The sequence below is a fragment of the Diabrotica virgifera genome, chromosome 7 (assembly GCF_917563875.1).
Source record: "Diabrotica virgifera virgifera chromosome 7, PGI_DIABVI_V3a".
Classification (NCBI taxonomy): Eukaryota; Metazoa; Arthropoda; class Insecta; order Coleoptera; family Chrysomelidae; genus Diabrotica; species Diabrotica virgifera.
This window is the reverse complement of record NC_065449.1, coordinates 137,495,576-137,523,291: the sequence shown is the minus strand read 5'-3', so window position 1 is coordinate 137,523,291 and position 27,716 is coordinate 137,495,576. Positions and strand designations below refer to the sequence as shown.

Sequence of the window (27,716 nt, the reverse complement as noted above, 5' to 3'; positions counted from 1 at the left end):
TTTTCAATATGTGTGACCTAGATTACATAAATCAATGCCACCCACTTACGAAATCCAAACAATGTGTATAATATTTACCTAAGACTTTTAAAAATTAAATCGATTAAATACTCTTATTTTTTGGATGCTAATATAAATCCTTTACAGACTGACTCTCCAATTTATTGTGATACTGTTCGGTTAATACCCAGTTTCTCACTGAATTTATTTCTTATACATTTTTGTTTTAGGGCATCGACGTTGTATTTGTTCCTTCTGCTGCTTTTTTGGTTTTTATCTCTGGCTAATTTCATTTTTAATTTCGCTTTGACTAGCATGTTATCTGACCCCACATCAGCACCTCTTAAGCTCCTGACATCTTGCAACCAGCTTCTCCATTTATATTCAATTATCATGTGGTACAGTTGTTTCTTGTATCTCCCTCCAACCAGAAAGGTCAGTCTATATAAATTTTCTAATAATTTGTATCCAGGCAAAGAACGAGGATTGTCCACACGCTACCGAACAAAAACAAGGAATGTCAGCAGTTTTTTGGTACATTATTAAATTAATAAGTTAATATAGATTAATATTATATTAAGATTATAGAATAATAATTGCTATAATTCCGCTAAGAACCTCCTAAGTATGTAGTTTTTAGATATCACAAGAATTAAACCTTTATTGGTGTTTATTTCGATATGTATAAAATGTGACATTCCCTGTTTCCCTCCTGTACTCTTCATATGAGAAACGAAAATTTAAAAAGAAGAACGAAAGTAAAAAATGATATCGAAGCTATCGCAAAATCTAACAAATGGAAATGGGCAGGATAAGTGACAAGAGAAAGCAAAGGGAAGTGGACAAAAAGAATAATACAATGGTGTCCAAAAGCACATAAACGAGGCGTAGCAAGACCGCAAAAAACGATATTAAAGAAAGGTAGTAAGAAACTGAAACCAGAGAGCACAAGACAGGCGAATATGGAAACACAAGGGAAAACCTATGTCCAGGACTGGGCCAGAAGAGGCTGATAAAGAAGATGACACATTCTACAATGAATGATGATTGAATTGAGTGTGTGAGGAAATACCCAGTTATTTATGATCTCCATGCTGGGTGGAGTGCCCATCATCTTTCCCTTCTTTCATCTTCAATCAAAGCTACAGCTACCACTAATAATTCCATGTTTGTGAAATTAATTTTTTAACCCCGCTCAAGACACTCGCAAATAAAACTAATTAAAAAAACGTGCAAAAGCCAGAAGCTACCAGTCGCGTCGTAGCATAAATCAAAACCCCGTGCGGACCCGTTCGTTCCACGGCCCGTGTTGTACTCGTCCCTTCCTAATATAAATCAGCCTTTATCCGCTATTTTATCCCAATTAATTTATAAATCTATATTTTGACGTCAGTTGGAGATACAATATAAAATAAAATTCTTTATAATAAAATAATTTTTAAAATAATGCATCTTTGTAACCTTTGGTGCTGTAGGTTCTCTGATAGGTCTTATTTTATATAGGTTGGGAAACATAAACTCACTCATATATTTGGAAATTCTTTTTGATAAGCAGTAAACTTAAAAAAAATAAAACTAATATTTATTGACTCAATTATCACAAGTTAAATGTAAAATACATAATACAGACAATAAAACAAAGATAATACATATTATAAAAATAGAAACATATTTTTTTGTAAATAATACTTATGTGAAACCGGCCACTCAGGGTACTGTAGTGTCGTTCGACAAAATCGTCGATGATATTAATTCTGCAGTAGTGCAGCAGACAGGCTAGTCTCTCTGTGGTCAAATTGTAACGATTTTGCCGAACGACACCGCAGTACCGTGAGTGGCCGGCTTAATATTGAACGATACCGTATGGGAAAACATAATTATATTCATTTAATAACGTATTTAGGTACATATAAAAATATAGTGCAGATCCAAGATAGCTGTAAAAATTTTAAATTCGATGTAGCTCTATTATTCGAGATTTTGCATAACTATTTTATTTCTTCAATTTTATTATGTTATAATATGGGATATTTAAAAATATTAATTGCTGTTTTGTATTCTCATACTTTAATATATCAATTACGATTTCAATACCTGTATCATAATGGGCTGCATTATGATACAGACTTTTAACCAATAGAATCGCGAGATGACGTTCTGTCTGGCTGTGGCACATGCGCAATGAGTGATGTCAAGTGAAATGCATAGGGATATTGAAAATTTAACCTCAAATTAATAATTGTAAATATTATTAATTCATTTTAATACTTGTGGCTTTGATACATAGGGATATTGAAAATTTAACCTAAAATTCATTTTAATACATAATTAGAATATTCAAAATATAAATGTAACAACAAAATAATTAATTTAATCATATAACTACTTTAGAGTGCAGATTCTAAATGTGCCGGTGGGGGATGGCGTCTATGCGCAGTATTCTAGTCGGTGTATGAGAAAGTATTCGAAATAATGAAATAACAAATTTTATAATAAATATAAATATAATAATAATAAATGATGGTTTTGCTTGTTTTCGATTCAGAGGGTTGCACACCAGCTAGACAGGCACTGTTTCTACTTTTTCAGGCGTCATCAGTAGCTTTCGAAAGTGTGCCCACCTCTGAACCGAAAAACAGCTCCACCGTCATTTTAAAGGGAATCTGAAAAATAATTCAAATTGCCCATCAGACGCGATACAGCGACATCTACTAAAAAATTGAAGAATCTCAGATGCAGAATCCACCAATTTAATAAATTAAAATGGTAGATAGTATTTTAAAACTGAGATTTTTCGTGTTTGAAAGTTCTTACTGGTACATCCTTAAACTGTGACTTTTTCAATTAATAAGACAGCAGACGACGAATATAGAAAACGAAAGGGAAACGATCACATTTCGCTTTCATTCGTCTAGGAAAAACGGACAGCAGAGGAACTTTCAGTACTCAAATCCGAGTAAAGGAAATAAAAATAATAAATGATGGTTTTGCTTGTTTTCGATTCAGAGGGTTGCACACCAGCTAGACAGGCACTGTTTCTACCCTTTCAGGCGTCATCAGTAGCTTTCGAAAGTGTGCCCACCTCTGTGTGCCCTGTGTGAAATTTTATATTATTTGAAAGAAAGTATTCGAAAGGTTGTGAGAGAAAATATTGAGAGAATGTATTCGAAATAATAAAATAACAAATTTTATATTTGTTATTTTATTATTTCAAATACTTTCTCCCTCAAACACCGACTATACAGTGATGAGTGCGTTAATAACCGGCAAAATAACGCAAAAGATGAAAACCATATTAAATTGTGAGATAAAACGAAATGAAACTATTTAGTAGAGTTTTACTAAGTTTGCTAGTTTACTAATAGTTTAATAGAAACTATTTAGTGATAAAAACCTATAAATTTACATTATATCACCTTTAGACGTATCAGAGGAGTATGTCAACTAAAACTGTCATTGTCATAGTAATAGTTGCCAAACTCGTCCGATCCGTCTAAAGGTAGAAAACAATATAATGCGAATTTATAGATTTCTATCGCTAACTTTCCCATCTCTACTAGTTTCATTTCTTTTTATCTCACAACTTATTTCGCCGGTTACCAGCGCGCTCATCATTGTATACTGCGCATAGACGCCATCCCCACCGACACCTTTATAATATATATGTGCACTGTTATTTGTTTGTGTTATAAAATAAATAATTTGAATATATGATGTTTGTTCCAACACAACGAGAAACCGTCCATGTAACGATCACCATCCTGCGCAGTAACATGGAACGCATGATATACAGACACAGAACGCATGGAACGTATTATAGTAACGTGATCGTTAGATGACAGTTCTTGGTCGTGTTGGAACAAACCTAATGAACTGTCAACACAGATGGAATGGGCATGAAGCGAATTGAATGCGGCCCTTAGAATATAAAATAAACTTTGGTTTATTTTATATTCTAAGATGCGACCAGGATGAGAGAGCAATAGACAGGGAAAGAGGGAAGATAATCGCCATTTTTCATAAACAAATTGATAGTGGTAGTCAGGGTTGCCAGATTGGGGTATTTTCCTACAATTTTGGAGTAATTTAAAAGCGTCTATGGGAATTTTTCTAAGCAGAAATGGTTGGGGGATTTTTGGGGGGGGGGGAGTTATGGAAGATTTTAAGGGGTCATGGGAAATTAAATTTGCGAATATACATAGAACTGTATATTATACTCTCATATAATCACAGAAGATAGGACCTATAAATTATTTCCAGGGCCCTCTGTTGATAAGTAGTATAATGTTGGTTTACTGTTCTCTACATTTGACTACTAATTTATTAAAATGCGGAAAACATTTTAATTTGGGGGATTTGAGCTTAATTTGAGAGAATTTCAGTTTCTAAGTGGGGGATTTATAAAATCACATCTGGCAACTCTGGTGGTAGTTGTAGCAAATTTTCCCTGGCATGCTCTGTCTCTCTCTAGGATTTCTCACAACTCTCACTTGTATGTTGGCCGCAATCTCGTTTCACTATTTGAATGGGACGGGGCCATTCCATCCGTGTTGACAGTTCATTGGTGGAAATGCATAATTGCATTTTAAGGTGCATAAAATGAATCCAAAAGAGCATATACATGTCAAAATAAGCATATTAAGGGCCATATTTTGTTACTCGGGGGTTTTTGGAATTTTTGAACACGAGTAACACGACTACGCCATCAGAACCGACCCCCCGGAATACCTGGTGCCCAGGGTTATTGATAAGGTACATCATCTGGAGGTTCGAGGATTCTCAGCACTAAATTGATGCAAACAGATTACTTAAAAGTTTTTGGAGTCGCTGAAGACGATTACGCTATCGGAACCGACCCCCGGAGCACCTGGTGCACAGGGTAACTGCTGAGACACGTTATCTTCTGGAGTTTCGAGGGGTTTCGGCATTAAATTGATGAAAACAGATTTCTCGGGGCGTTTTTGAGGTTGCAAACGAATATGCTATCAGAACGAGACCTGGTGTCTAGGGTTACGTCATCTTCTGGAGTTTTGAATGATTCCGGTACTAAATTGAGGAAAACAGATTACACGGAAGTTTTTGGGGTTGCTGAACACGAATACGCCATCAGAACCGACTCCTGGAGCACCTGGTGCCCACACTCACTGCTAAGGAACGTCATCTGGAGTTTCGAAGGTTTTCGGCACTGAATGCATGCAAATAGATTACTAGGCGGTTTTTGGGTCGCTGAATACGAATACATCAGAACTGACCCCCGAATCACCTGGTGCCCAACGTCACTGCTAAGGCATGTTATCCTCTAGAGTTTTTATGGTTTTTGGGCACCAGGATTCGGTTCTTATAGCAACCCCAAAAGCAACCCCCGTGTAATCTGTTTGCATCAATTTAGTATCGAAAACCTTTAAAACTCCAGATGACGTGACTTACGCCCGGTTTCATAATCAACTTAAAGTGAACATTAGATAAAGTTCACTTTAGATGACACTTACCCGTATGAATTGCATTGATAAAGCTACCAACTTAAAATTTAAAGTCCACTTTAACTGATTATGAAACCGAGCGTTAGCAGTGAACCTGGGCACCAGGTGCTTCGGTAGTCGGTTCTAATGGCGTATTCTTCTTCAGCGATCCCAAAAATCGCCGAGTAACAAAATCTGGTCCTTAATACACTTATTTTGACACGTTTATGAACTTTTGGATACATTTTATGCACTTTAAAATTGCATTTGCACCCATTTTCCAACATAATGCAAAAAGTTGCAAGTTTCTAGGTGCTGTATTTAAAAATCGATTTATTTTGTGCTAAATGCCCTGGTCTAATAATGGCCATCAATGCATCATTAAATGCTCATTGCATAATATACTATTATGTATGTGTTTGTGTATAAGAATAGGGCGTAGTGATACATTGTTTACCACAGTGGCGGATCCAGGGAGGAGCGATAAGGGCGATCGGCCCCCCTCTCAAATCATGTTATTTTTTTTAATTATATATAAATATTATTAAACATTCATTTATTTTTATAGAAATTTAGCCAATTGGTCCCCCCTCTTAACGATGCTGGATCCGCCACTGGTTTACCAGGATTATATGATGAAATTATGGTCTGAAATTATTTCTTTCTGTATCAAAAGCGATACCGCAACTGATCGATAACGATTTGCGATTAGCTGCCGTCCAGAAAAAAACTAGGACCGTTGCTACATCGCCTTTGATCATGCTGATAAGCAGATCAGACGTAAAATAAAAAACCAGATCCTATAGTAGGGATGGCAACGATGTATCGATATATTACACAACGATGTATCAATATACCCCAAAATGTTTTACAAAAATTTCAGGTACTGCAATATAATCTTTTAAAAAGTTAGTACAATAGGGCAAGGTGTCTCACCATCATAAACTTTTTCAATCAATATGTTTCCAACTTAAGTAGACTCGCTGTATATAATGTCCGATTAAGTTGGAACCATATGGAAAACGTTTTTATTATTAATTTTACGAAAAAAAATTTTTTTCATAAAAAGTTCTGGATTGTCAAAACCTAAGATACAACCATCAAATATCAAATTTTATCAATTTTATACGCGATATGTCAAAAAACTTTTTAAAAATACAGTTTTAACCAGTGCGTTCTACCAGTCATCACATACGGAACAGAAACCTTAACTCGCACAAAAACATCCGCCGAAAAATTGAGGACACAACGAAAGATGGAGAGGTCAATGCTTGGAATAAGCTAAAGAAATAGAGTAAGAAACGAGGAAGTTCGTAGAAGAACCGGAGGTGGAAGATATTATCGAACATATTACAAGGCAAAAATGGAGATGTGCGGGACATGTTGCAGGAATGAAAGACGACATGGACAAAAAAAATTTGGGAGACCACGGGCAGACAAGCGAATCCGAGGAAGAACCTCAACGCGATGGACCGAAGACCTCAAAAGAATTGTGACCAATTGGATAGCAGAGGCGCAGAACAGAAAAAGATGGAAATATCTGGAGAGGGCTCTATGTTCAACAATGGACAAATCACGGTTGATTGATGATGTCAAAAAATATTAATTTCGGCTCAAGAGTAAATTACTTTTATGTTTCATAATATTGCAAGTTTTTATTAAGAAAAGTTGTTTGGAATTAAAAACTATGTTCTAATATGCAATTCTTCTGCTTCAGCATGTTTGCATCCACTCCTAGACAAAGACCTCCCCATGAGTTCTTCATTATGGAGAAGGATGTAATATGCAATTACATCCTTTTAATTGAAAAAAAATTCAAAATGTTTCCTAGGGTAACGTAGTTGGCCCTTTCCTTTATACAATTTATACTGCGGATCTCCCACAAACCGACGATATTATACCAGCTACATTTGCAGATGATACTACAATAATAGCCTCAGACGTCGATCCAACGAGAGCATCTGAGAAGGTGCAATACCACCTAGATTTCCTTTCTAGATGGCTATATAAATGGAAAATAATTGTTAATACCGTTAAATCCGTCCAAATAACATTGACTGCAAGAATAAACAGATCACCCCAGGTTACCATAAATAACAACCATATCCCCATAAAAACTGTGGTACAATATCTTAGACTCCACTTGGATATGAAACTGACAGAAAACACACATAAAAGCAAAAAGAAACCAACTTAATCTGAAAATCAAAAATATGTGCTGGCTACTTAATAGAAAGTACGAAATATCACTTAAAAACACTCACCATCTACAAATATATTTACTACCAAATACAGGCTTAAGCAGGCAACCAAAGGATTAAAAAGACCAATGATGCAAATACCACCCATAAAAAAAGAAGACGGCACTTGGGCTAGATGCAGCGAACAAAAAGCAGAATATTTTGCTACACATCTAGAGAAAATATTTCAACCGCATCAACAACAAGAAGAAGAAGAAGAAGAAAAAGCATTACAGAGCAACCATTTGCAAAAAGAAAAAAACATAACGCTAGTAACTGTAGAAGAAGTAATAAAAGAAATCAAGTACAATTTAAACCCAAGAAAATCTCCTGGATTTGATTTAATAACATGACAAATATTAAAACAGCTCCCAAGAAAAGCAATTGACCTATTTAATTAATGCTGCGATCAGATTAAAATATGTTCTTTCATTGTGGAAAGTGGCGGAAATAGTAATGATACCAAAACTAGTCAAACCACCACATATAGCCTCCTCCTATAGACCAATATCATTGCTACCCACGATGTCTAAAAGGGGTGATACACACGCGAGTAAGTACGCGAACTTATGGCTCGACGACCTTTTTCGCGCGTGTATCACAGCAAGTACGCGTACTTTAAGTCCGCCGAGTAAGTACGCCGGCGATCCAACAAGTTTGAAATCTTACTCGTAACCCGTACGTGTATCACTGCCACAAGCCGCGAGTCTCGAGCCATCATGTTATTCCGCTTAAAGTTACACTTATATTTTCACTAATTAAGCAAATTGCCTAGAAATAATTCAATCGTTTATTGTTGAAAGGAGACAAGTTACATTTTATAAGTTTTGAGAAAACCGTAAAACTCTATTTTAAGCTATAGTAAATTATTTTTGATTATTTGTTTTTGAGTAAACCTAATTATTTATAGGCTGTTTTATCCTCCTGATGAAAATATTACCATCTTATCTATGATATTTTGTTTGTTTATGCCTACCTTGTATTAAATTAAAATAGATCAAAAACAAGTGCTATACTTCACATCATGATTTTGACAGCTTACCACACTTATAAAAAATCAATTATAAGTAAGTCTGCCGTGTGTCAAACCGACGGCGACCGCGATCTTTAAAACCGCGTACTTTAAGTCTGCCGTGTATCGCCGACGGCGAGCCGAGTAAGTCCGCGATCTTTAAACTCGCGTACTTAAAGTTTGCGTGTGTGTATCAAGCGCTTAAATTATTTGAAAAACTTCTCCTCAGAAGATTGCAACCAATTATAGTAAACAAAAAATTAATTCCAAATCACCAGTTTGGCTTTAGGCAGAAACACTCCACTATAGACCAATTCCACAGAGTGACCGATATTATAAGGTTTGTTCCAATACGACCAAGGACCGTCAGATTCAAGGTTCATAGATAGGAGGTAGGTTGTCTCGTAACTATGTGGGGGCGGAGCGTGGGAGAGGGGAATTACTACGTCACTCGTACAACAAAATCAAGGTTGACCCTTGACAGTTTTTGTTTGTTGCTTGCATAGATATATATAATACTCTAGATTGCGCCTTACGATCTTAAAATGGGTGACGGTTGCGACAGAGATAAATGGGCCTATTTGGTCGGTAGTCTCTTTCTAATTCAAGGGGAGTATCGACGACGTCACTATCCTACTCTGTCGTCGAGTATTTTAGATGGTTTGACAGTTCGAGCGGATGGCGACGAGAACTGGTCGTTTGTCTTCGGACGTGGATAATCCTGGTTCGAATCCCATACCAATCTTTACTTTTTTTATTTAATCAATATTGCGTTTATTAGATATTATTACATCTCTAAAGTAAATCTATGCAAAGAAATATATAACAAATAAGAAAAACTCTGTAGGCACCTATAGATTTTTAAAAATATAAAAGCCAATGTTATTTTTTTAATAAGTTAATTGTAGAATAGTATAAAGTAATTGTTAAAAATATTCGTAAAAAATTACCAATAATTAATATCAACATAATGTACCATCGATTTATTAATTGAATCGGTCATTTCAAAAACAACATGAGTCACATATTCCTAATTTTACAGAAGAGCAAAGAAAACTAACTATATATAGTCGAAAGATGGATGAAATGGATGACACCAAAATTCAGAGTTATATTGTAGTTTTGTTCCTAATGTTTTTACTGGACTGGTGTCGTTTTTGCACACAACGTTTATCTTAAAGGAGTCTATTCCTCTCAAAAAGTTAGTTTCTGAAAATTGTGGACTTTGCTGTTTTTGAAATGACCGATTCAATTATAAGTAATTAGACATTATTTTTATTTATGAAACTATTGTTACAATTTTTTAAAAAAGTAGAAGCAAAACAAACATTCACATCATTCGAATAAGGACGAATTTATATTAATAACGAATGACTTTTATTTTACTATGCAGTTCACAAATTATGTATTCCAATATTAACTTACTATACATACATTTATTATCTGCTAAATTTACTTAGGTCCATTTTTCAGATGTAAAAATATGTAATAAACGCAATATTGATTAAATAAAAATAAAAAAAGTAAAGTTGGTTGGTATGGGATTCGAACCACGATTATCCACGTCCGAAGACCAAAGACCATTCCCCGTCACCACCCGCTCCAACTGTCAACACATATTACTCGATAAAGTGGGATATTCACGTCGTCGATATTCCCCTTAAATTAAAAAGAGACTACCGACCAAATAGGCTCATTTATCTCTGTCGCAACCGTCACCCATTTTAAGATCGCAGGGCGCAATCTAGAGTATTATATATCTATGGTTGCTTGTGGTTCAAACTTAACCCCCTCTTTTATGTTGTGGTTGCGTTTCCGAATATTTCTATATAATTTTCTATAATATTGTTTATTTGTTTAATTTTTCGTGAGTTATTTACGCCCGGTCTTTTCACCTCCGAATAAAAGTTATCCGGAGGTTTATTTGACAGATTTACATGTAATCTGCCGGATAAACTTCCTGATAAATATTTATTCGGAGGTGAAAAGACCGGAACTTAGTGTATAATACCCGCTTTACACCAACAATAAATTGAACAAGAAATTGACAAAGTTATTCAAGGTCAAATTTGACGTGTACAAAATGTATGGTTTGTGGTACAAAACACAATTTGACATCCAATTTTAATCACCTAAAGTGTTCTGTAACTTTAATGTGAATCACAAGAAAATGACGGAATTTGATGAAATAGAACAATTGGATATGTTTTATTTTGTCAAATTTCTTTATTTTCTTTTTATTCACGGCAAACTTGGATGTAGAATTGTGTTTTGTATAAGTCAAATTTGACCTTGAAGAAGTTAGTTAATTTCTTATTCAATTTATTGTTGATGTAAAGCGGGTATAAGGACAATATTAGGACAATAAAGAAAAATTGATACAATTATCAATATAAGAACCACTTAATATATCCATACCCAAAAAATATTACAAAACCTAAGTTTTTGAACCGTTTATTAGCATTGAAACTTACGACAATTTCAAAAGTGTCGTACGAGTGACGTATTCCCGCCTTTAAAAAACGAGCATTTGATTGGTCTATAGTTACGAGACAACCTACGCCCAATCTATTAACCTTGCGTCAGATTACCGTTTCGTTACTAGATAATTACAATTAGATAATTACAATTAACGTTCCATGGGAACGAAATAATACGTTCAATGGTACTGCGCAGGACAATGAGCGTCGTTACGGTTTCTGGACCGTCCAAAAGTTCATGTTGGAACAAACCTATAGAAAATGCACTAGAGGAAAGAAAAGTTTGTTCAGCTTTATTCTTATGACGCGTCCGCATTGGTAAATTTTTCGTGTGTATTGAACTAATGTTTCGTCGCAACAATTTGCGTCGCAAATTTTTACCAGTGAGCTCAAATCATTTGATCTTCGCTCAAAAACGTTAACCGATGGAGCAGGTGCGTTGAGTGCGTCGAAAAATCTTGCGTCCGATTTATGCGACGAACACGTCCACACTAGCACAATTTACTTCGAGCACGCAAATATTTGCGACGAACAGCTGGTACGCACGAAAAATTTACCAATGCGGACGCGGCATTAGATGTTGCCCAGGTATTCGACAGGGTTTGGCATGAAGGACTATTTCATAAATTAGATACTATTCTTCCAAAATCAAACACAGACATAATTAAATCGTACTTAACTGACATTTCAGAATCAAGCAAGATGATGCTTATTCTGAACTTAAAGTAATAAAAGCCGGAGTCCCCCAGGGTAGCGTATTGGGCCCGGTCCTATATCTCCTTTATAAATGTGATCTACCAGAATTCGATAACTACTGTTTGGGTACCTTTGCCGACGACACCGCCATATTAGCAGTAGGTAAAGATAACGTAGAAACAGCCAATAAACTACAAAAGGCGATGAGCAAATTCCAAAAATGGACTAAGATGTGAAAGATTACATTGAATAAAAACAAATCAGTACATGTTGATTTCACTAATAAAAAAATGCTCTACACCAATAAAAATTAATGGACAAGACATTCCTTATGCCAACACAGCCAAATACCGGAGCTTAACGTTAGACACGAAGCTACGCTGGAAAGCACATGTAAAGAAAAATAGAGAAGAATTAAATATCAAATATAAAAAATTGTACTGGCTACTGGGAAGATACTCAGGGAGGGTTGTCAACGTATAACAAGATGTTAATTTACAAACAAGTTATAAAACCAGTTTGAACATATGGTATCCAACTATGGGGATGTACAAAAAAGAACATCTTGAAAATAATAGAAACTTTTTAAAACAAAGTATTAAGGGGCATAGTTTATGCACCCTGGTACATCCGTAATGTAATGACGACCTCCACAAGGATCTACGAATGGAGCCCGTCTACAAAGAAATCTGAAAACACGCAGAAAGTCATGAAAAACGACTTCTTCTCCAAGAAAATATTTGTATATCAGCAGCGCTTTGTGTGATAGTGCGCAAGCAAAAAGTGCCCAGTGATACTAGAGACAACTAAGAAGATATCAAAGGGTGCCTCTTAGATATTAAGTAGTTAGTAAGATAGGATAGATAAAAAGTTACTCATTGGTCAATGACCAGATTGTAGCACTTAGCAAATAAATAAAAAAAAATAATACAGCCAATTTGGACATATTATGGAATTGAGTTTTGGGGATGTACCAAGCCATCAAATACCAAAATAAAACAGTCATTTCAGTCCAAGACACTTCATATGACATCTGGAGCACCTTGGTATGTAACAAATCTAACCTTTTAGTAGGGGAGGAAAGTATGCTAAATTTGCAGTCACTCGAGCGCTTTAGGGACCTATTGGGTTGTGATTATTAGGTGCTAAAACCAAAAAAAGTTAAGTAAAATTTTCCATTTTAGTGGGGATTTTCCATTTTTTAATTAATTTTACATTTCCAACAATCGTTTTTTTTTTCGATTATAGCGCCATCTATCCATAACTCGAAAAAATGTATCGAATAAAAGTTGCTTACTTTTACGTAAAGAATCCAAATCTGCAATAAAAATTTGGGGCTCCTATTTAAGATTTTAAAGTAACCCCCATCCTCACATCCGCGGGGGTCGTGTTTTGTACCATTCGATAGATTTTTCAAAAATACTGAATAAGTGTATTTTGCAATTTTTCGATCTGATATTTAATTTGCGAAATATCGCGGGATTTGTTACCCCCACCCCTCTCCGTGGGGGGTTCTATTTATCATTCGATAGATTTTGAAAAATATTGAACATGTATTTTTTAGTTTTTCAATGACGTTCATTTCGCAAACTATTCGCTTTTTTTGTGAAACTTTTTGACCCTCCCATTTCCTTACGCCCCGCTCAATTCGTCAGATCTTTGAAATGTTCAATCTTTTGCATATACTTAACTTACCTTATCTTAATCTGACAATTTCGAGTATTTTTAAGGATAGATTTTTTTCGGGCCCCTCTTAACGAACGCCCCTGTATTAAGAGCCAATATATGGTAGAGGTACATCTGCAGGGTACCAGGTTTCTCCCCATATGATAATCTGACACGCTCGAGTAACTGCAAAAATCCCCGCTTGGGCTCCCCTACCATTACACAGTGATCTGAAAATCCCATTAGATATAATAACTTCTAGCCTGAATAAATATAAATAATGAACATCACATCATGACAATCTGTTCATAAGAGACCTATTCGATTAACCCTTGGAAGAGAGAAGACTGAAATGAATCTAGCCAGAATACCTACTTGAGTAACTATACATGCATAATACAAAATATAAACTATTTACTCATTAAGCACTCTAAATGTTAGTATGGAGTAGATTGTAATTAAATTAATAAAAAAATATAAACATATTATATCCCATATAACATTAAAAAATAATTACGCAGGATAAAAAGAGACCCCTCTGATAATAGAGCCGTTCATTTCATAGAATTTGATGGCAACATCTTTAGATCTATTGTGTAATATCTCAGACATATAGTAACAATGTAATGGCAATTGTTCTTTATCATTTGGGTTACGAAATGAAATTCTAAAATTATAAGAACATTCTGGTTCCAAAACATATGAATTATTTAAATTTATGTAAAAATCAGTTTCACCATAAGGTATTTGTCCAATATATTTTACAGGTTCAATTACATCCCTTTCTCTATCAGAATAACATATTCTAACACGAATATCTCCGTCAAAATGAGGAAGACTATAATTGAGATAAGGAGATATAGGCGTTCCAATTGATAAACCAAAAATAATCATATTGGTAGAGACTCTAAATTCTGAAATAAACTCTTCATGTTGAAGCAAACCTAACCTGCTAGCAATTTTAAATCCAGTTCTAAGGTGACAAAAATTTGGGGTAACTGTTGTGTGACATAACATTGTTCGATCAAATGAATCTGGTGTCCATTCAAAAATATCAATGAGTGTCGTTAATGTATCTAAAATAACATTGTCTTTAATTTCTGCACACTTTGTAAAATCTAAACAATTTATTTGAAAATATGAAATCAGGTTTTCTTCTCTTAATCTTTCAATTATATTGGAAGGTAAAATAGACACATTCTTAATTTCACATTCTATTATTCCCCATTTTATCACATTTACTAGTAAATTAATGTCGTGAACTTTAAGTCCCTTTAAAATTTGATGTATAGTAGATGGTTTCATATGATAATAACAATTAAGGATACTATTAACATAGTTAATCATATCATCTAAACATATTTTCTTCAAATCTGCACGATTATATAAGTCAGCGTACTCATAACTCATAACAACATTATTTATAGTCAAATGTTTTTTAATATATCCTAAGCATATCAAACCTAAGCCATCCAGCAGATATATATTTGCTATATAATACAGATTCCAAGCATTTATCACAGAATAGATATTAATGTTGCTTGTATATAGATAATCCAGTACTTGTTTAAATTCAGCAAACTTCACATGCTCATCAAAAAGTTCTATAACATTTTTACCCATATCACCAAGAAGCAGACTTTCAAAAGAGGGACTACTACCGGCTAAAATCAATTTGTGGGCCCCGATTTGCTGACCATCCAATTTAAAATGACAATCCAAATATTTTTGACTTTTATAAAAACCTAATATACGCTCCATTTTAATATCCATTTCCATTTTATTATCAGCAGACCACTGATTCTTTCTTTGTTCAACTAAAATTTAAATTACATATTTTATAAATTGTGGTAATTTGTAAAGAATAACTTACGATTGGAACTAAAATTACACCTTTATAAATAAAACCTACAAAAAACAAACAACAAAACAAACCTAAACACGTTTAGTTAATATTACATAGTCATACAGAATGTACTGAATGTGTTTAGTTTTAGTTTGTATAATATAAACCTTGAACTATCTTGTTAGGACAAAGCCAAGGACGAATTCTAAGATGTAAACAGATAATGCATACATTATTTTATAAGTTTGGCACAAAACGTGATATAATTTTGTTGTGTTGAATGATTCATTGGAATCTCTGTCTGTTATTTTATAGGGCTTTTTATCGACTGTCATTTGTTTCGAGCTTCTGTCATGTGTCACATAATATTAATATATCTACGCCATACGTCTTTGCAGGGCTGCTTTATCCATTAGGCAATGGCAATCATCAATAAGCGCGCCACGCACGGCGAGCTAAGCTATAATATATATTTCAGATTTCGGATTTATTCGCGCTGCATGTCTCTTTGACTTTTGTTGATGGAGACAAGAGACAGTTGACAATTCCTGACTGTAAATTGTCAGATTTTTGGTTTGATTGTTGTTTTTTTGCCAAAAACTTTTTGGTTAACTTATTACTTATTTATTTTTAGAGGTGATAATACATATTTTTATATAAATATAACTAGATCTTACATTTTTGTAGTGGTAAAAATAAGATAAAAAAGTAAGTATTTATTACATTTTAATACATTATAAATATGGAACTAAAAACAGTACACATATTATTTTTATCAGTATGTATTAATTTATTAATGAATTATTGTTATTTACAGATGAGTGATCATTTTACATCCATCCAGCGATGAGAATTTAGAAGGAATTGACACTTAGGGAGTACCAAAAAATTTAGATTATTTTGAGGAAACTGTGCCTTTGTTCGATGGCGATAAGTATGTCCTGGAACATTTTGGCATCATCAGAGTAAAAGTAGTAGGTAAGCTTATCAGAAAGATTTAGGCACTCTAAATATTCTCATTATCAAAAAGGAGATTCGCAAAAGATTTCTCCGTTAAAATGTTTGACCATTTTCATGCTAATGAGGTAATTACTTTTAGAGATGTTACAGGTCCATTCAACACATCCAAAAGTTGTTTACACAAAATAGTAAGGAGAATCACTTTTTTATCTGTTGAATACGTTCGTTGGCCAAATGAGTAAATGACAATCAAAAACAGACTATTTAAAGATATTTTCGTTATTGCAATTTCCCAGGGGGCTTATGTGAAAATCGATAAACCAAAGGAAGATCCAGATTCATATTAAAATAGGAACAAAAATATTCAATACAGGTAAAAATATGTAATATTTTTGTAATTACATATATAGAGTTAACCTAGTTAAACAGGGTTAAGGCCGGTTTTTCAGTGATGGGTTAACCTATTTATTTTTCAGTCACCGAAATATTTATGGTTAATCAGTTTTTCAGTACTAGGTTAGAAATTAAGCCCGTTTAAATTAACCAAGATTTTAACCGATACTCGTTAGATGGTTTAACTCCGAATTTTGTGGTTACGCTTGTGCATGGGTGCAGTGAATGCATCAGAGTCGAATTTGGAATGTTTATTTTGAAGAGAATAGTTAGGTATTTTGTTTTTATCGTGGGAAGTATTCTTCCTTGTTATTATTATAAGAAAATTATATATTATTATGGTTATTATAATAGGAAGGAATTGTAAGGAAATATGTTTTTATAACTGTAACAGGTATCTATGTTTACACATACTTTAACAGGATTTAATGCATGATTCCTAGTAATATTTTTAAAAGATAATTATGTCTATACAGCAAAATAATTATTTACTACACAGTTCGACTTCTTATTTCCTGGCTACTAATTTCCAATAGCGATATCACCCTGGTCTTTGACAACCGAAATCGGCAAAAAAATTCTAAATCGTCCCAGTAATTGTAAATGGTCTCTTCTGTTATGAAACCGAGGTAGATGCTATGAACTAAATAAAGAATCCGAACTTGATATTCCATTAAACATTTTTTTTTTAATTTGGTTATGAAATTGTTTTTATATATTCTTTTGAAGTTATACTTCTTTGCGATCGAGGGTGAAATTTTATACTTGCCTGGTGCATGCGCAGGACAGACAGTATGTAGTTCGTTGCTAATCTTTCAAATTATGTAGGTATGTATCAGCGCAAATAAGTCATTAAAAGAATATATTAGTGTTTTTAGTAAATGTGTTATTTATTATAATTTTTGTGTCTTTGGATTTGTCTTCCTCAGTAATAAAATATTTTATAATAATAGTAAGTATATTTCCTTTAAATTTTAAAGTATTTTGTCAGTATGTATGAGAAATCTTGTAACCTGTCAAAGCAAAGGGATTTAGCTCAGTGGTAGCACGTTTGACCGGAGATCGAGAGGTCCCTGGTTCAAATCCTTGTGTTATCTAACTTTTTTTTTATTTTAGTATTGTTTTAATAAAAATTTTTGGAAAGTAGTAAGTAAAAATTAGTTTAATCTTTAAATACAAATAACCTGTTGAAAGTATATTTATTTCGTTGAAATCATATATAAGTATAACTTCTTAGGTGCGTACAAAGTACACACACATTCTTTTTTTCTGTCAAATTGCTCATTATTTCTCGAATTGCACATGCGCAAGTACAATTACTGCAGCCAACATAAGAAAAAAAGTGGTTAGCTAACTGAAATTTTTTAAACTTGGTTTAAAGCACTGAAAAATGCTAGGACAGTTAAAATATTGGTTAAAATTTAAACTAGGTTAGCTAACCAACATTTTAACCTCTCACTGAAAAACCGGGCCTTAGACATGCAATTTATTTGAAAATTAGTTTATGTATACAAATAGGGCCAGTTATCCATTCATAGTTTTCAAACCTCTCTAAACTATCTGTACTATCTATTACCCAAAGACATTGGATATTATTTTAAATGTGTATAAATATGAAACAATTTAACAGAAATTTTCATTAGACAATGATAGATACAATAAGTTGTCCTCCTCACCAACAAATACATTTTAACCCTTAATTACAGACATTCCATTATTACAATGTTACAGAGCCCCAGTATTTTTTACCGGTCATTATAAAATAGAGTCGATATATAGGTAAAGCTAATAAAAAGAAAACATAAAAATTATGCATTATTATTTTTCTGGAGTCTCTAGATATGGGAGAGCTGGTGAAATGAGTGATTTTTAATAATATAATACAAGTTTTTTAAAGAATAATCTAATAAACGATAATTGTGGTAACATTTTTGGTCTATTGGAACAAACAGCCATAAATGCTATGAACAAAAATTTTGATTTTTGTAACAAATAAACCTAACATAGAATTACAAAGAAACAGAAAATAGCATTTGCAAAAATTTATACATCCATGAAAAAAAATCTGCAAGAGTTTAAATTGTGACAAAATTAAATGGCAATTCCATTTTTGCAAAGTTTCCTCCTCCAAATTTAATCTTCATTAAAGGTCCCCGATGATTTCCACAGTCCATTTCTTCACTTTTTCCATAAAAACACAAAAAAATATTATAAACATTTCACATTTCACCCATGTAAGACTAATTAATACTTACTTAAAACAGACCTCTGGTAATTTTTACCGGTTAAGATTTTTATGTGGGTTACAAAAGAAAAAAATATTGACAATACACACTACCCGCTTTGACTAGTACTGATATACAAACTGCCCGAGAGGTACAGAGACACATGAACTTAAGTGGTGAGGTTACCACAAAATTTGCATTGTAGGAATGCCCACCGGTAATAAATATCTGATCTCTGTAGTTAAGGGTTAGCGCCGGACTCCACTTGCGATTTGCAGTCGCGAAGATTGAACACATTGTTTCAAATACAAGTCAATCCATGATTATTTAGTCGTAAATGGATTGACTTGTATTTGAAACAATGTGTTCAATCTTTGGGACAAAACTATCGCACAACTACAAATCACAAGTGGAGTCTGGCGCTTAAAGTGCATTTAATATACCTATATTGATAAGCTTTACAGAAGATCTGTGCTTGGACCCACAATTTTGAGAATGCAGTTAATTTTTATATTCATATCACTCAATAGGCACATATTTTTGTTTCAGGCACAAATGGTTTATGATCACGAGAAAATGATCAGGGATATATTTGTTGTATATCCAGGTTCTGTACACTATAGCAGAGTTTTAAGGAGATCCAATTTGTTTGCAGCTCTTCCACAAAGATGTGGTGAATACTATATTTTAGGTGATAGTGAATACACATGTTTAAACATTTTTTGACTCCAGTTAAAGACAAGGGTCATTTAACAAGACAGTAAAGAAATTATAATTATTGTTCAAAAATACATATGGGATAGAGCATTGTTTTGGATTTCTCAAACAAAGTTTTATAGGCAGCTGTATCACCATCCATTAAGAAATATTAGAGATATAGTCCCATTTATAAGGGCTAGTGCAGTGTTACATAACTTAGCAATTGATGATAATTTGCCCATCAATTGAATGTTGATGCACCTCATCTTCTCATTACCAACAAATATGAAATTGATGCTGTATATAGGTGGTGTTACAAAAAGAAATTCATGCAAGGTTTAAATTTGATTTTGTAATAATTGTGTTTAATAAACTATATTCAGACACTTTCAAATTATTTGCTTTATTAAAACAAACCATCATTTTATAATAACCTATGTATCGATGGCTTTAGTATGAAAACCTCCTATCTTATTTTGAATGAACTGAATTTTACAAGGTAGGGTCACCAGCGACCCCAACAATATTTTTAAAAATAAACGACATTTCAATATTTTTTAAACTTATTTAGCAAACATAAAGGATTCGATTTCTAATCAGAAATTGTATTGTTACATAACAATAAGCAATACTAATATACAGAGTAAGTCAAAATATAAAAGCACTTATATTTGACATATCGATGGCAGAAAGGCAGGACCTCATAACTGAAAAATTTGTATGAGTTACTTCGGTTTTCACTTTAGAATAAGTGTATCAGCACCTATTACACATACACTTATTCTAAAGCGAAAAGCGAAGAAACTCATTTTCAGTTATGAGGTCCTGCCTTTCCGCGTCGATATACTTTATAAGATATCATTGATATAAACAAAGTTAGAAGTTGAATAGTTTATTTTTATATTATTTACAATCTTTACAAATACTAAATTGATGTTCTGCACAGTAAACACAAATATAGCAGCCTTTTCTATCCTCAGGTGGGGTCAAAAATCAGAAATGTGCTGCATTTACGACTAAATGTAAACTTTCATAAAAACATACGTATCATCGGAGTAACTCGCATGTCAAAAAAATTTGAGCGGTGGGGTCACAGGTGACCCCACTTCGTGGTTCTAGGGTTAATAATAATTTTGGATATTGTGAAAAATGAAAGGTAGTTTACTCTTTAATAAAATTCATATTTTTTGACAAACCTAGTATACAACTGAAAATTTTTTATATTTGATGGTTGTTTAAAGGTTTCAAATCATGCAAAGCTTTTATAAAGAATAACTTGTTCCTAAAATTGATAATAAAAAAGTTTTTCATATGGTTCCAACCATGGACGTATAAATAAAGATATATCTTTATTTATACGTCCATGGTTCCAACTTACTGAGACATAAATTTCTTTGCATTTATTTTATTATATTATGATAAGGTTATTAAAAGGCTACAAATGTAAAAACATGCATTTTAACTTTTGTTCTGTGTCATGGATAACATACAGTCAATATTTCACATAATGTTTTATGTTGTTCATAAAACAACAGCTAACACACTACATATTTACATAATTAACTATTTAGATAGGAAATAAGCCACAATTAAATAAATAATTTTATTAACGTTTCGACACCCAACTCGGATGTCGTTGTCAAAATACAAAATACTACTAAATTAAACAAAAATGTTGTTGCTAAGTAAAAAATTCTTCTAATAATTTATTTAATTTGACTCATTTATATTGGCAATTCAGACATATATTATACATTTTAAAGTAGAAGACTTTAAAATGATATTGCCAATATTTATGAGTTGCGTTCCTGGGACGAATTTACTGAAAGATAGTTCATTCGATTACATGAAATCAACCTCAACTCAAGAACATCCGTCACAAAAAAAAACATAGCATGTGATCTGTCTTTAAAAAGACAACCAAATGCAACGATGACAGTAAAATTCTCGCGTTAGAGATTCCATAGTAAATCACTTTTTTTGCATTTGGTTGTCTTTTTAAAGACAGATCACATGCTATGATTTTTTTTGTGATGGATATTCTTGAGTTAAGGTTGATTTCATGTAATCGAATGAACTATCTTTCAGTTAAGTCGTCCCAGGAACGCAACTCATAAATATTGGCAATATCATTTTAAAGTCTTCTACTTTAAAATGTATAATATATGTCTGAATTGCCAATATAAATGAGTCAGATTAAATAAATTATTAGAAGAATTTTTTACTTAGCAACATTTTTGTTTAATTTAGTAGTCTTTTGTATTTTGACAACGACACCCGATTTGGACGTCGAAACGTTAATAAAATTATTTTTTTCAATTTAATTGTGGCTTATTTCCCATCTAAATAGTTAATCATAAAAATGCCACAAGAAAATAGCTTCAGAACAATATTTACATAAAGTACAAATAACACAGAACATACATTTTTCCAAACTTACTGAATTAATTTCTAAAATTAATTTGAATTAGCATTTGTTGGAGTCTTCTTCCTGTGAGCAGATCTCTATCACGAATTCTACCTTCTATATTTATTCCATTGACATGTCCATAATCAATATCTATATGATTGTTTTCTTCATCACCTAAACCAATAGGGGGTACATTATGCATACCAATGCACAAATTGTGCAGCACAGTGCATGCATTATTATTTATTTTATTCAGCCATGGTTGGAGTGTAAAATTCTATGCCTCCATTTTAAAATCCCATTGCATCTCTCTATAGGGGATTCAGTTCTTCTGTGATGAATATTTCTTCTAGAGTAGCAGGCAATGCATTTTGGATGGATGTCAACATCAACTGACTTAGAGCATATCCAGAATCACCTTAAAGTAAGAATAATTGCATTGCTACAAAATATTATGTACATTTATGGCCTGAAGACCATGGCAAATAGTTTATGTTAACTCACATTAAAAAAAAGACCTGTGTCTGTTGTTATTAATGTTTCTAATAAATTGGTAGGCTACACTATCATTGAAAATACTTATAACTAAGTATCATGACTGCTAATTAAACGAATTAATTTGTTGAATCGAAAAGATCTGCAAAATAAAATGAAACTACTTGAATTGAAAAGGAGTTTTGTACACATAAATCTATGTATTTACATCAAAATGATGCTGTTAGCGTGATTCCTTGGATAAATAATATGTGTAATAAATAAGGTGATGAATCACCTGTAATTTATTACAAATTACAATCGAAAGTAGCAGAAAATAATATGTATAAGAAAGACGATATTGTTCTGATCTTAATGACCCAGTATCAGATTGAATTATTAAAGAAATTTGGTAGAAACCTCATTTGTATAGATTCCACACATAGCACAAACAGTTATGATTTTCTATTAAGTACTCTTGTTGATGAGTATGGAGAAGGTATTCCTGTGCCATACTTAATTTCAAATAAAACGGATAAATTTTTTATGGCCCATTTCTTTTAAATTATTAAAACTGAAACTGGATCTATAACTGCTAAAGTATTTATGTGTGATGATGATGCTGTTTTCTATAATGCTTGGGTAAGTGTAATGGGTTTACCGCTACCTTGCTTATTTTGTGCTTGGCATGTTGATCAAAACTGGCAAAAACAATTAAAAACAGTAAATAATGGCTCTCAATAAGTTAAAGCTGAAGTATATAAATGTTTAAGACTTCTAACGAACAGTACCAGTGAAAATGAATTTAGCAATCTTCTAGAAAATACCCTAAATGAACTTCACAACAATGGCACTACAAAAGAATTTACTATTTATTTTCAACATAACTATGCTAATTGAGTGAAATCATGGGCATATTATTATAGGTATGGATTGGGAATAAATACAAATATGTATTTAGAAGCATTCCATAAAGTCCTAAGCATATTTTTTATTTGGAAGGAAAGAAGGTAAAAAGACTGGATAAAACGACAGATGATCTAATGAAATTTACTAGGGATAAACTGTTTGATCGATTGACAAAAACAATAAAAGGAAAGTCAACTTATCGAATTTCCTTAATCAATAAAAGTCAACAAAGTAGCTTTGAAATAAGAGGAAATTACTGGCATTTTTCAAAATTATACAGGGTGTCCCGAAAAGATTGGTCATAAATTATACCAGATTCTGGGGTCAAAAATAGGTTGATTAAACCTCACTTATCTATATACAATAGTGCACACAAAAAAAGTTACAGCCCTTTGAAGTTACAAACTGAAAATCAATTTTTTTTTCATATATCGAAAGCTCAGGAGATTCTTTATTGAAAATGGACATGTGGCATTCTTATAGCGGCAACATCTTAAAAACATTAAAGTGAAATTTGTGCACCCCATAAAAATATGGGGGTTTTGTTCCCTTAAACCCCCCAAACTTTTGTGTACGTTCCAATTAAATTATTATTGTTGCACTATTAGCTAAACACAATATTTTTAAAACTTTTTTGCTTCCTAGTATTTTTTTTGATAAGCTAGTGTTTATCGAGATATTTTGAATATTTGTTGAATCCGCCACATATTTGTATATGATTAAGTACGATTATAGAGAGCTGTTAATAATCTGAAAATTTATTTATAATTTAGATCATTTGGTATATTTTCAAAAAAAAGTTACATCTTGATAAAAGGTGACTTATCAAAAAAAGACTAAGAGGCAAAACAGTTGTAATACTGTGTTTATTTAATGGTACCAAAATAATAGTATAATTGGAATGTACACAAAGATTTGGGGGATTAATGGAATAAAACGCCCATAAAATTTTTATGTAAACATCTTAAAAAAGAAGCTGCATCCCGATAAAAACTGGCTTATGTAAAAAATACTAAGAGGCAAAAAAGTTTTAGAAACATTGTTTAACTAATGGTACCACAATAATGAATTAAATGGAACATACACAAAAGTTTGGGGGGGGGGCTTAAGGGAACAAAACCCCCATAAAATGTTTATGGGGTGGACAAATTTCACTACCTATATAATTTTATTTTAAGATGTTCCTGCCATAAGAATGCCCCATGTCCATTTTCAATAAAAAATCTCTAATAATTTTCGATATATTGAAAAAAATCGATTTTCATTTTGTAACTTCAAAGGGCTGTAAATTTTTTTTATGAGCGCATTTTTAGGTACTAAGGTAAGTTAGGTGCAATCAAACTATTTTCGACCCCGGAATGTGTGGTATAATTTATGACCGACCAATCTTTTCTGGACATCCTGTATGATATGACAGAGAAAATTATTCAAGTAAAATTTATAAACCCCAATGCAAATACCTGAGGGATCAGTTCTTATTGTACTATTTTTTATTTGCATAAATTCATTATCGCTACTACATTTAGAAGTAAGATAAAATTATTTGCTGATGATATCATTATAATTCATTTTAATAATATCCAGAACAACATAGAAAGTTATTTAAAAACAGTAATTATGGAGAAAGATGATACTTTTTTACCTACATATTTTTAGTAATTAAATAAATGTAGTTAATTAATGGACTAGATCATAAATTGTTACATCCCTTTATTTACAGCGTAAGTTGTGATACAAATTATTAAACTTGAAGGCTAGAAAAAATTTGAAAATTTTGTAGGCATAAACATTTTTGAAAACATGATGTGCTTTATTTAATATCTTACTCATTAAAATAATGGTTAAAAATTCTTGTACCATAAATAAAGTAAATAATCAGGTAATATAGAAATAATTAACAAAATGTTACATTTTTCTGAAAATTCATAATTTTTGGTGTTTAATCTTATGATCTTAAAAATCATAAGGAGGAATACATTTTAATTTGTCACTATTACCTGTATTGACTAAGGTTTGCTTAATACAAATTATTCTTTGAATATACGTATAAAGATGTTTTGTTTGCGTCTTTTGATCCCTGAAAAATTAGGCGAAAATAAAAATTATACATTGAAATTGAAATTAAAATTTTTTCCTTGCATTCTTGGATGAAATGACAATGACATCCGTCAACACGACTGCTTTCATTAATATTTCTTCATTCTACCACATGGCGCTGCCATCGCGTCAAAATATTTGCAAAAATATATCGCTCCCATATCGCTCGGGTAGGCATATTCGAGATATACATAGGATATTCGCGAAGACTCGCCTGCCGTTGGTGAACTGAAAATCAACTGTCATCAATACGCCTAACTTCACGCGCAACTATGATATGAGAATTATAAAAAAAATGCATTACAATCCAGATCCCGTAATTTTTTGAGCATTATTAGTGAGTACAAAGACATACATAGTAAATTTGGGTCAATGTCTCCACCAACAAAACTTATATCTTGGGAAAAATCAGGATACGTTCGGGATATGCAGCGCGAATAAATCTGTAATATATATTATAGCTTAGCTCGCCGTGCGTGGCGCGCTTAACCACTTTACATCAACAATAAATTGGACAAGAAATTGACCAAGTTATTCAAGGCCAAATTTGAGGTGTAAAAGCACACTTTGACATCTAAAATTGTTCGTTATAAACTTCACGTGAAGAAATTGACGAAAAAGAAAATTGTTCTATTTTTTGATTTATTTGGCGTGAATTCAGTGTCACCAACCTGTGTCCATTTGGCGGGAAGTGGAAGTAGAGCTGTAGAGCTTTTTGTTTATTATTATTTGTTGAGGTTGAGTCTTTCATGTTCATGACAACCTAAAAATTTTGATTGGAAAATGCATATAAGATAAGGGGGTGGGAAAATGGAAATTAGTGGCTTTTTTGCAGTTCACTCTGTTAGTTTTGCTCTGGCTGGGTCTCTTTTGTTCAAACAATTATGTAAATATTATAAAAACGTTTTCAATTTTCTGTATTCTTTAGGAAACGAATTATTTATGCATATTATTACCTGTAAATAGTAGTACCTATTTCCTATTTTTTTTGATTTTTAATTGTAAAGAATAGAAAAATTACCATTCATTTTAATTTTTTAGAATCAGCTGAAAGTGGTCTACAAAAAAACCAGGAAGGAAACGTATTATAGCCTTGTTGTGGCTATGAAAGGCAAAAGAAAGATACCTATAAAAAGTGTATTGACTAGTTGGAAGAAACTCCACATTGTCGATGCATAATAAGATATTACTTTATAAACAAATATCAAGACCTAGGAATGGAACCTGGATAATATAGTCATCAAGAAGATAGCAGGAGGTCATGAGCAACAACAACTTCATAAGTATGAGAATATTGAGGAAATCCAGCTCCTCGATATCTACTACTGGACAAACTAGAAGATTGAAGAGGACAAAGCCTTTTGAACTAGTTTGAGTGATAGGTGATAGTGAAAAGCAGAGCGTAGTGCTTGTGTGCCTGTGTATGTTAGAATAGTGCACGATCTTGTTAGATTAGATAAGAGACGCTATAGGGTAAGCTCTTCATTTTAAGGAACAGTAGTAATTTAGGTTAAATTAAAATTGCTCATTGGTCAGTTATGACCAGATTGTAATTCTCTGATGTTTGGCAAAAAGGGCTGAAGTCAGAATTGCACATCAATAATGTTTTGATGATTTCTGGACCATAAAAAAAGTGTTGCAGACTTAAACTGTATGTACCAATAAAAAGAGCCGATTTTTCTGGTCCAGAAATCATCAAAACATTATCGATGTGCAATTCTGACTTAAGCCCTTTTTCCCAAACATCAGAGAATTGCAATGTACAATTCAATACAAATGAATCATCATCGTAGTGATGATTATGGAAAAAAATATATATATATAGAAATATATATATTTTGTGCAATAAAAATGTTTATATTTATCAAGGATGTATTATTTGGTATGGCCACATATACTTCTGGTATATCGTCGGTGATGTGACAATACCTCCTATCTGCTTTTTCATGAATTTTGTAGGAGACGAAAAACCATTTTTAGGGTCATCTGTTTTCACATGTAAATTTTGACATGTTTTGTAGTAAATAGATAATTGAATTTACTACAAAACATGTCAAAAAATATCATATGAAAACAGGAGGTGACTGTAAAAAAAGTTTTTAGTCTCTCTTACAAAATGGTTAACAGTTAATAGAGAGACAGATAATCGAG

General features: G+C 32.6%; 1 protein-coding gene and 3 long non-coding RNA genes across 5 annotated transcripts; 2 read left to right on the top strand and 2 right to left on the bottom strand.

Annotated features, from left to right (window-relative positions):
• Nucleotides 1-1,565: 1,565 nt before the first annotated feature.
• On the bottom strand, nt 1,566-15,770 carry LOC114346770 (uncharacterized). Of its 2 annotated transcripts, none has more exons than XM_028297523.2 (2): nt 15,488-15,770; nt 1,566-15,369 (listed from the first exon to the last, which is right to left on the bottom strand). In XM_028297523.2, exon 2 carries the CDS (start codon nt 15,329-15,331, stop codon nt 14,066-14,068), a length of 1,266 nt encoding a protein of 421 aa, XP_028153324.1. In that variant the 5' UTR covers nt 15,332-15,369; nt 15,488-15,770; the 3' UTR covers nt 1,566-14,065. The 2 variants fall into 2 exon arrangements, with proteins under 2 accessions (XP_028153324.1, XP_028153323.1); XM_028297522.2 differs by having other exon boundaries at nt 15,426-15,766.
• A 135-nt stretch (nt 15,771-15,905) lies between these two features.
• LOC126888047 (uncharacterized) lies at nt 15,906-20,069 on the top strand. Its single transcript, XR_007699363.1, has 4 exons — nt 15,906-16,106; nt 16,216-16,376; nt 16,498-16,731; nt 19,526-20,069. It is a non-coding gene; the product is annotated as an uncharacterized LOC126888047 (long non-coding RNA).
• A 482-nt stretch (nt 20,070-20,551) lies between these two features.
• On the bottom strand, nt 20,552-25,787 carry LOC126888048 (uncharacterized). The gene is made up of 2 exons (XR_007699364.1): nt 25,466-25,787; nt 20,552-22,503 (listed from the first exon to the last, which is right to left on the bottom strand). It is a non-coding gene; the product is annotated as an uncharacterized LOC126888048 (long non-coding RNA).
• A 308-nt stretch (nt 25,788-26,095) lies between these two features.
• LOC126888050 (uncharacterized) lies at nt 26,096-27,429 on the top strand. Its single transcript, XR_007699366.1, has 2 exons — nt 26,096-26,451; nt 26,607-27,429. It is a non-coding gene; the product is annotated as an uncharacterized LOC126888050 (long non-coding RNA).
• The last annotated feature ends 287 nt before the right edge of the window (nt 27,430-27,716 follow it).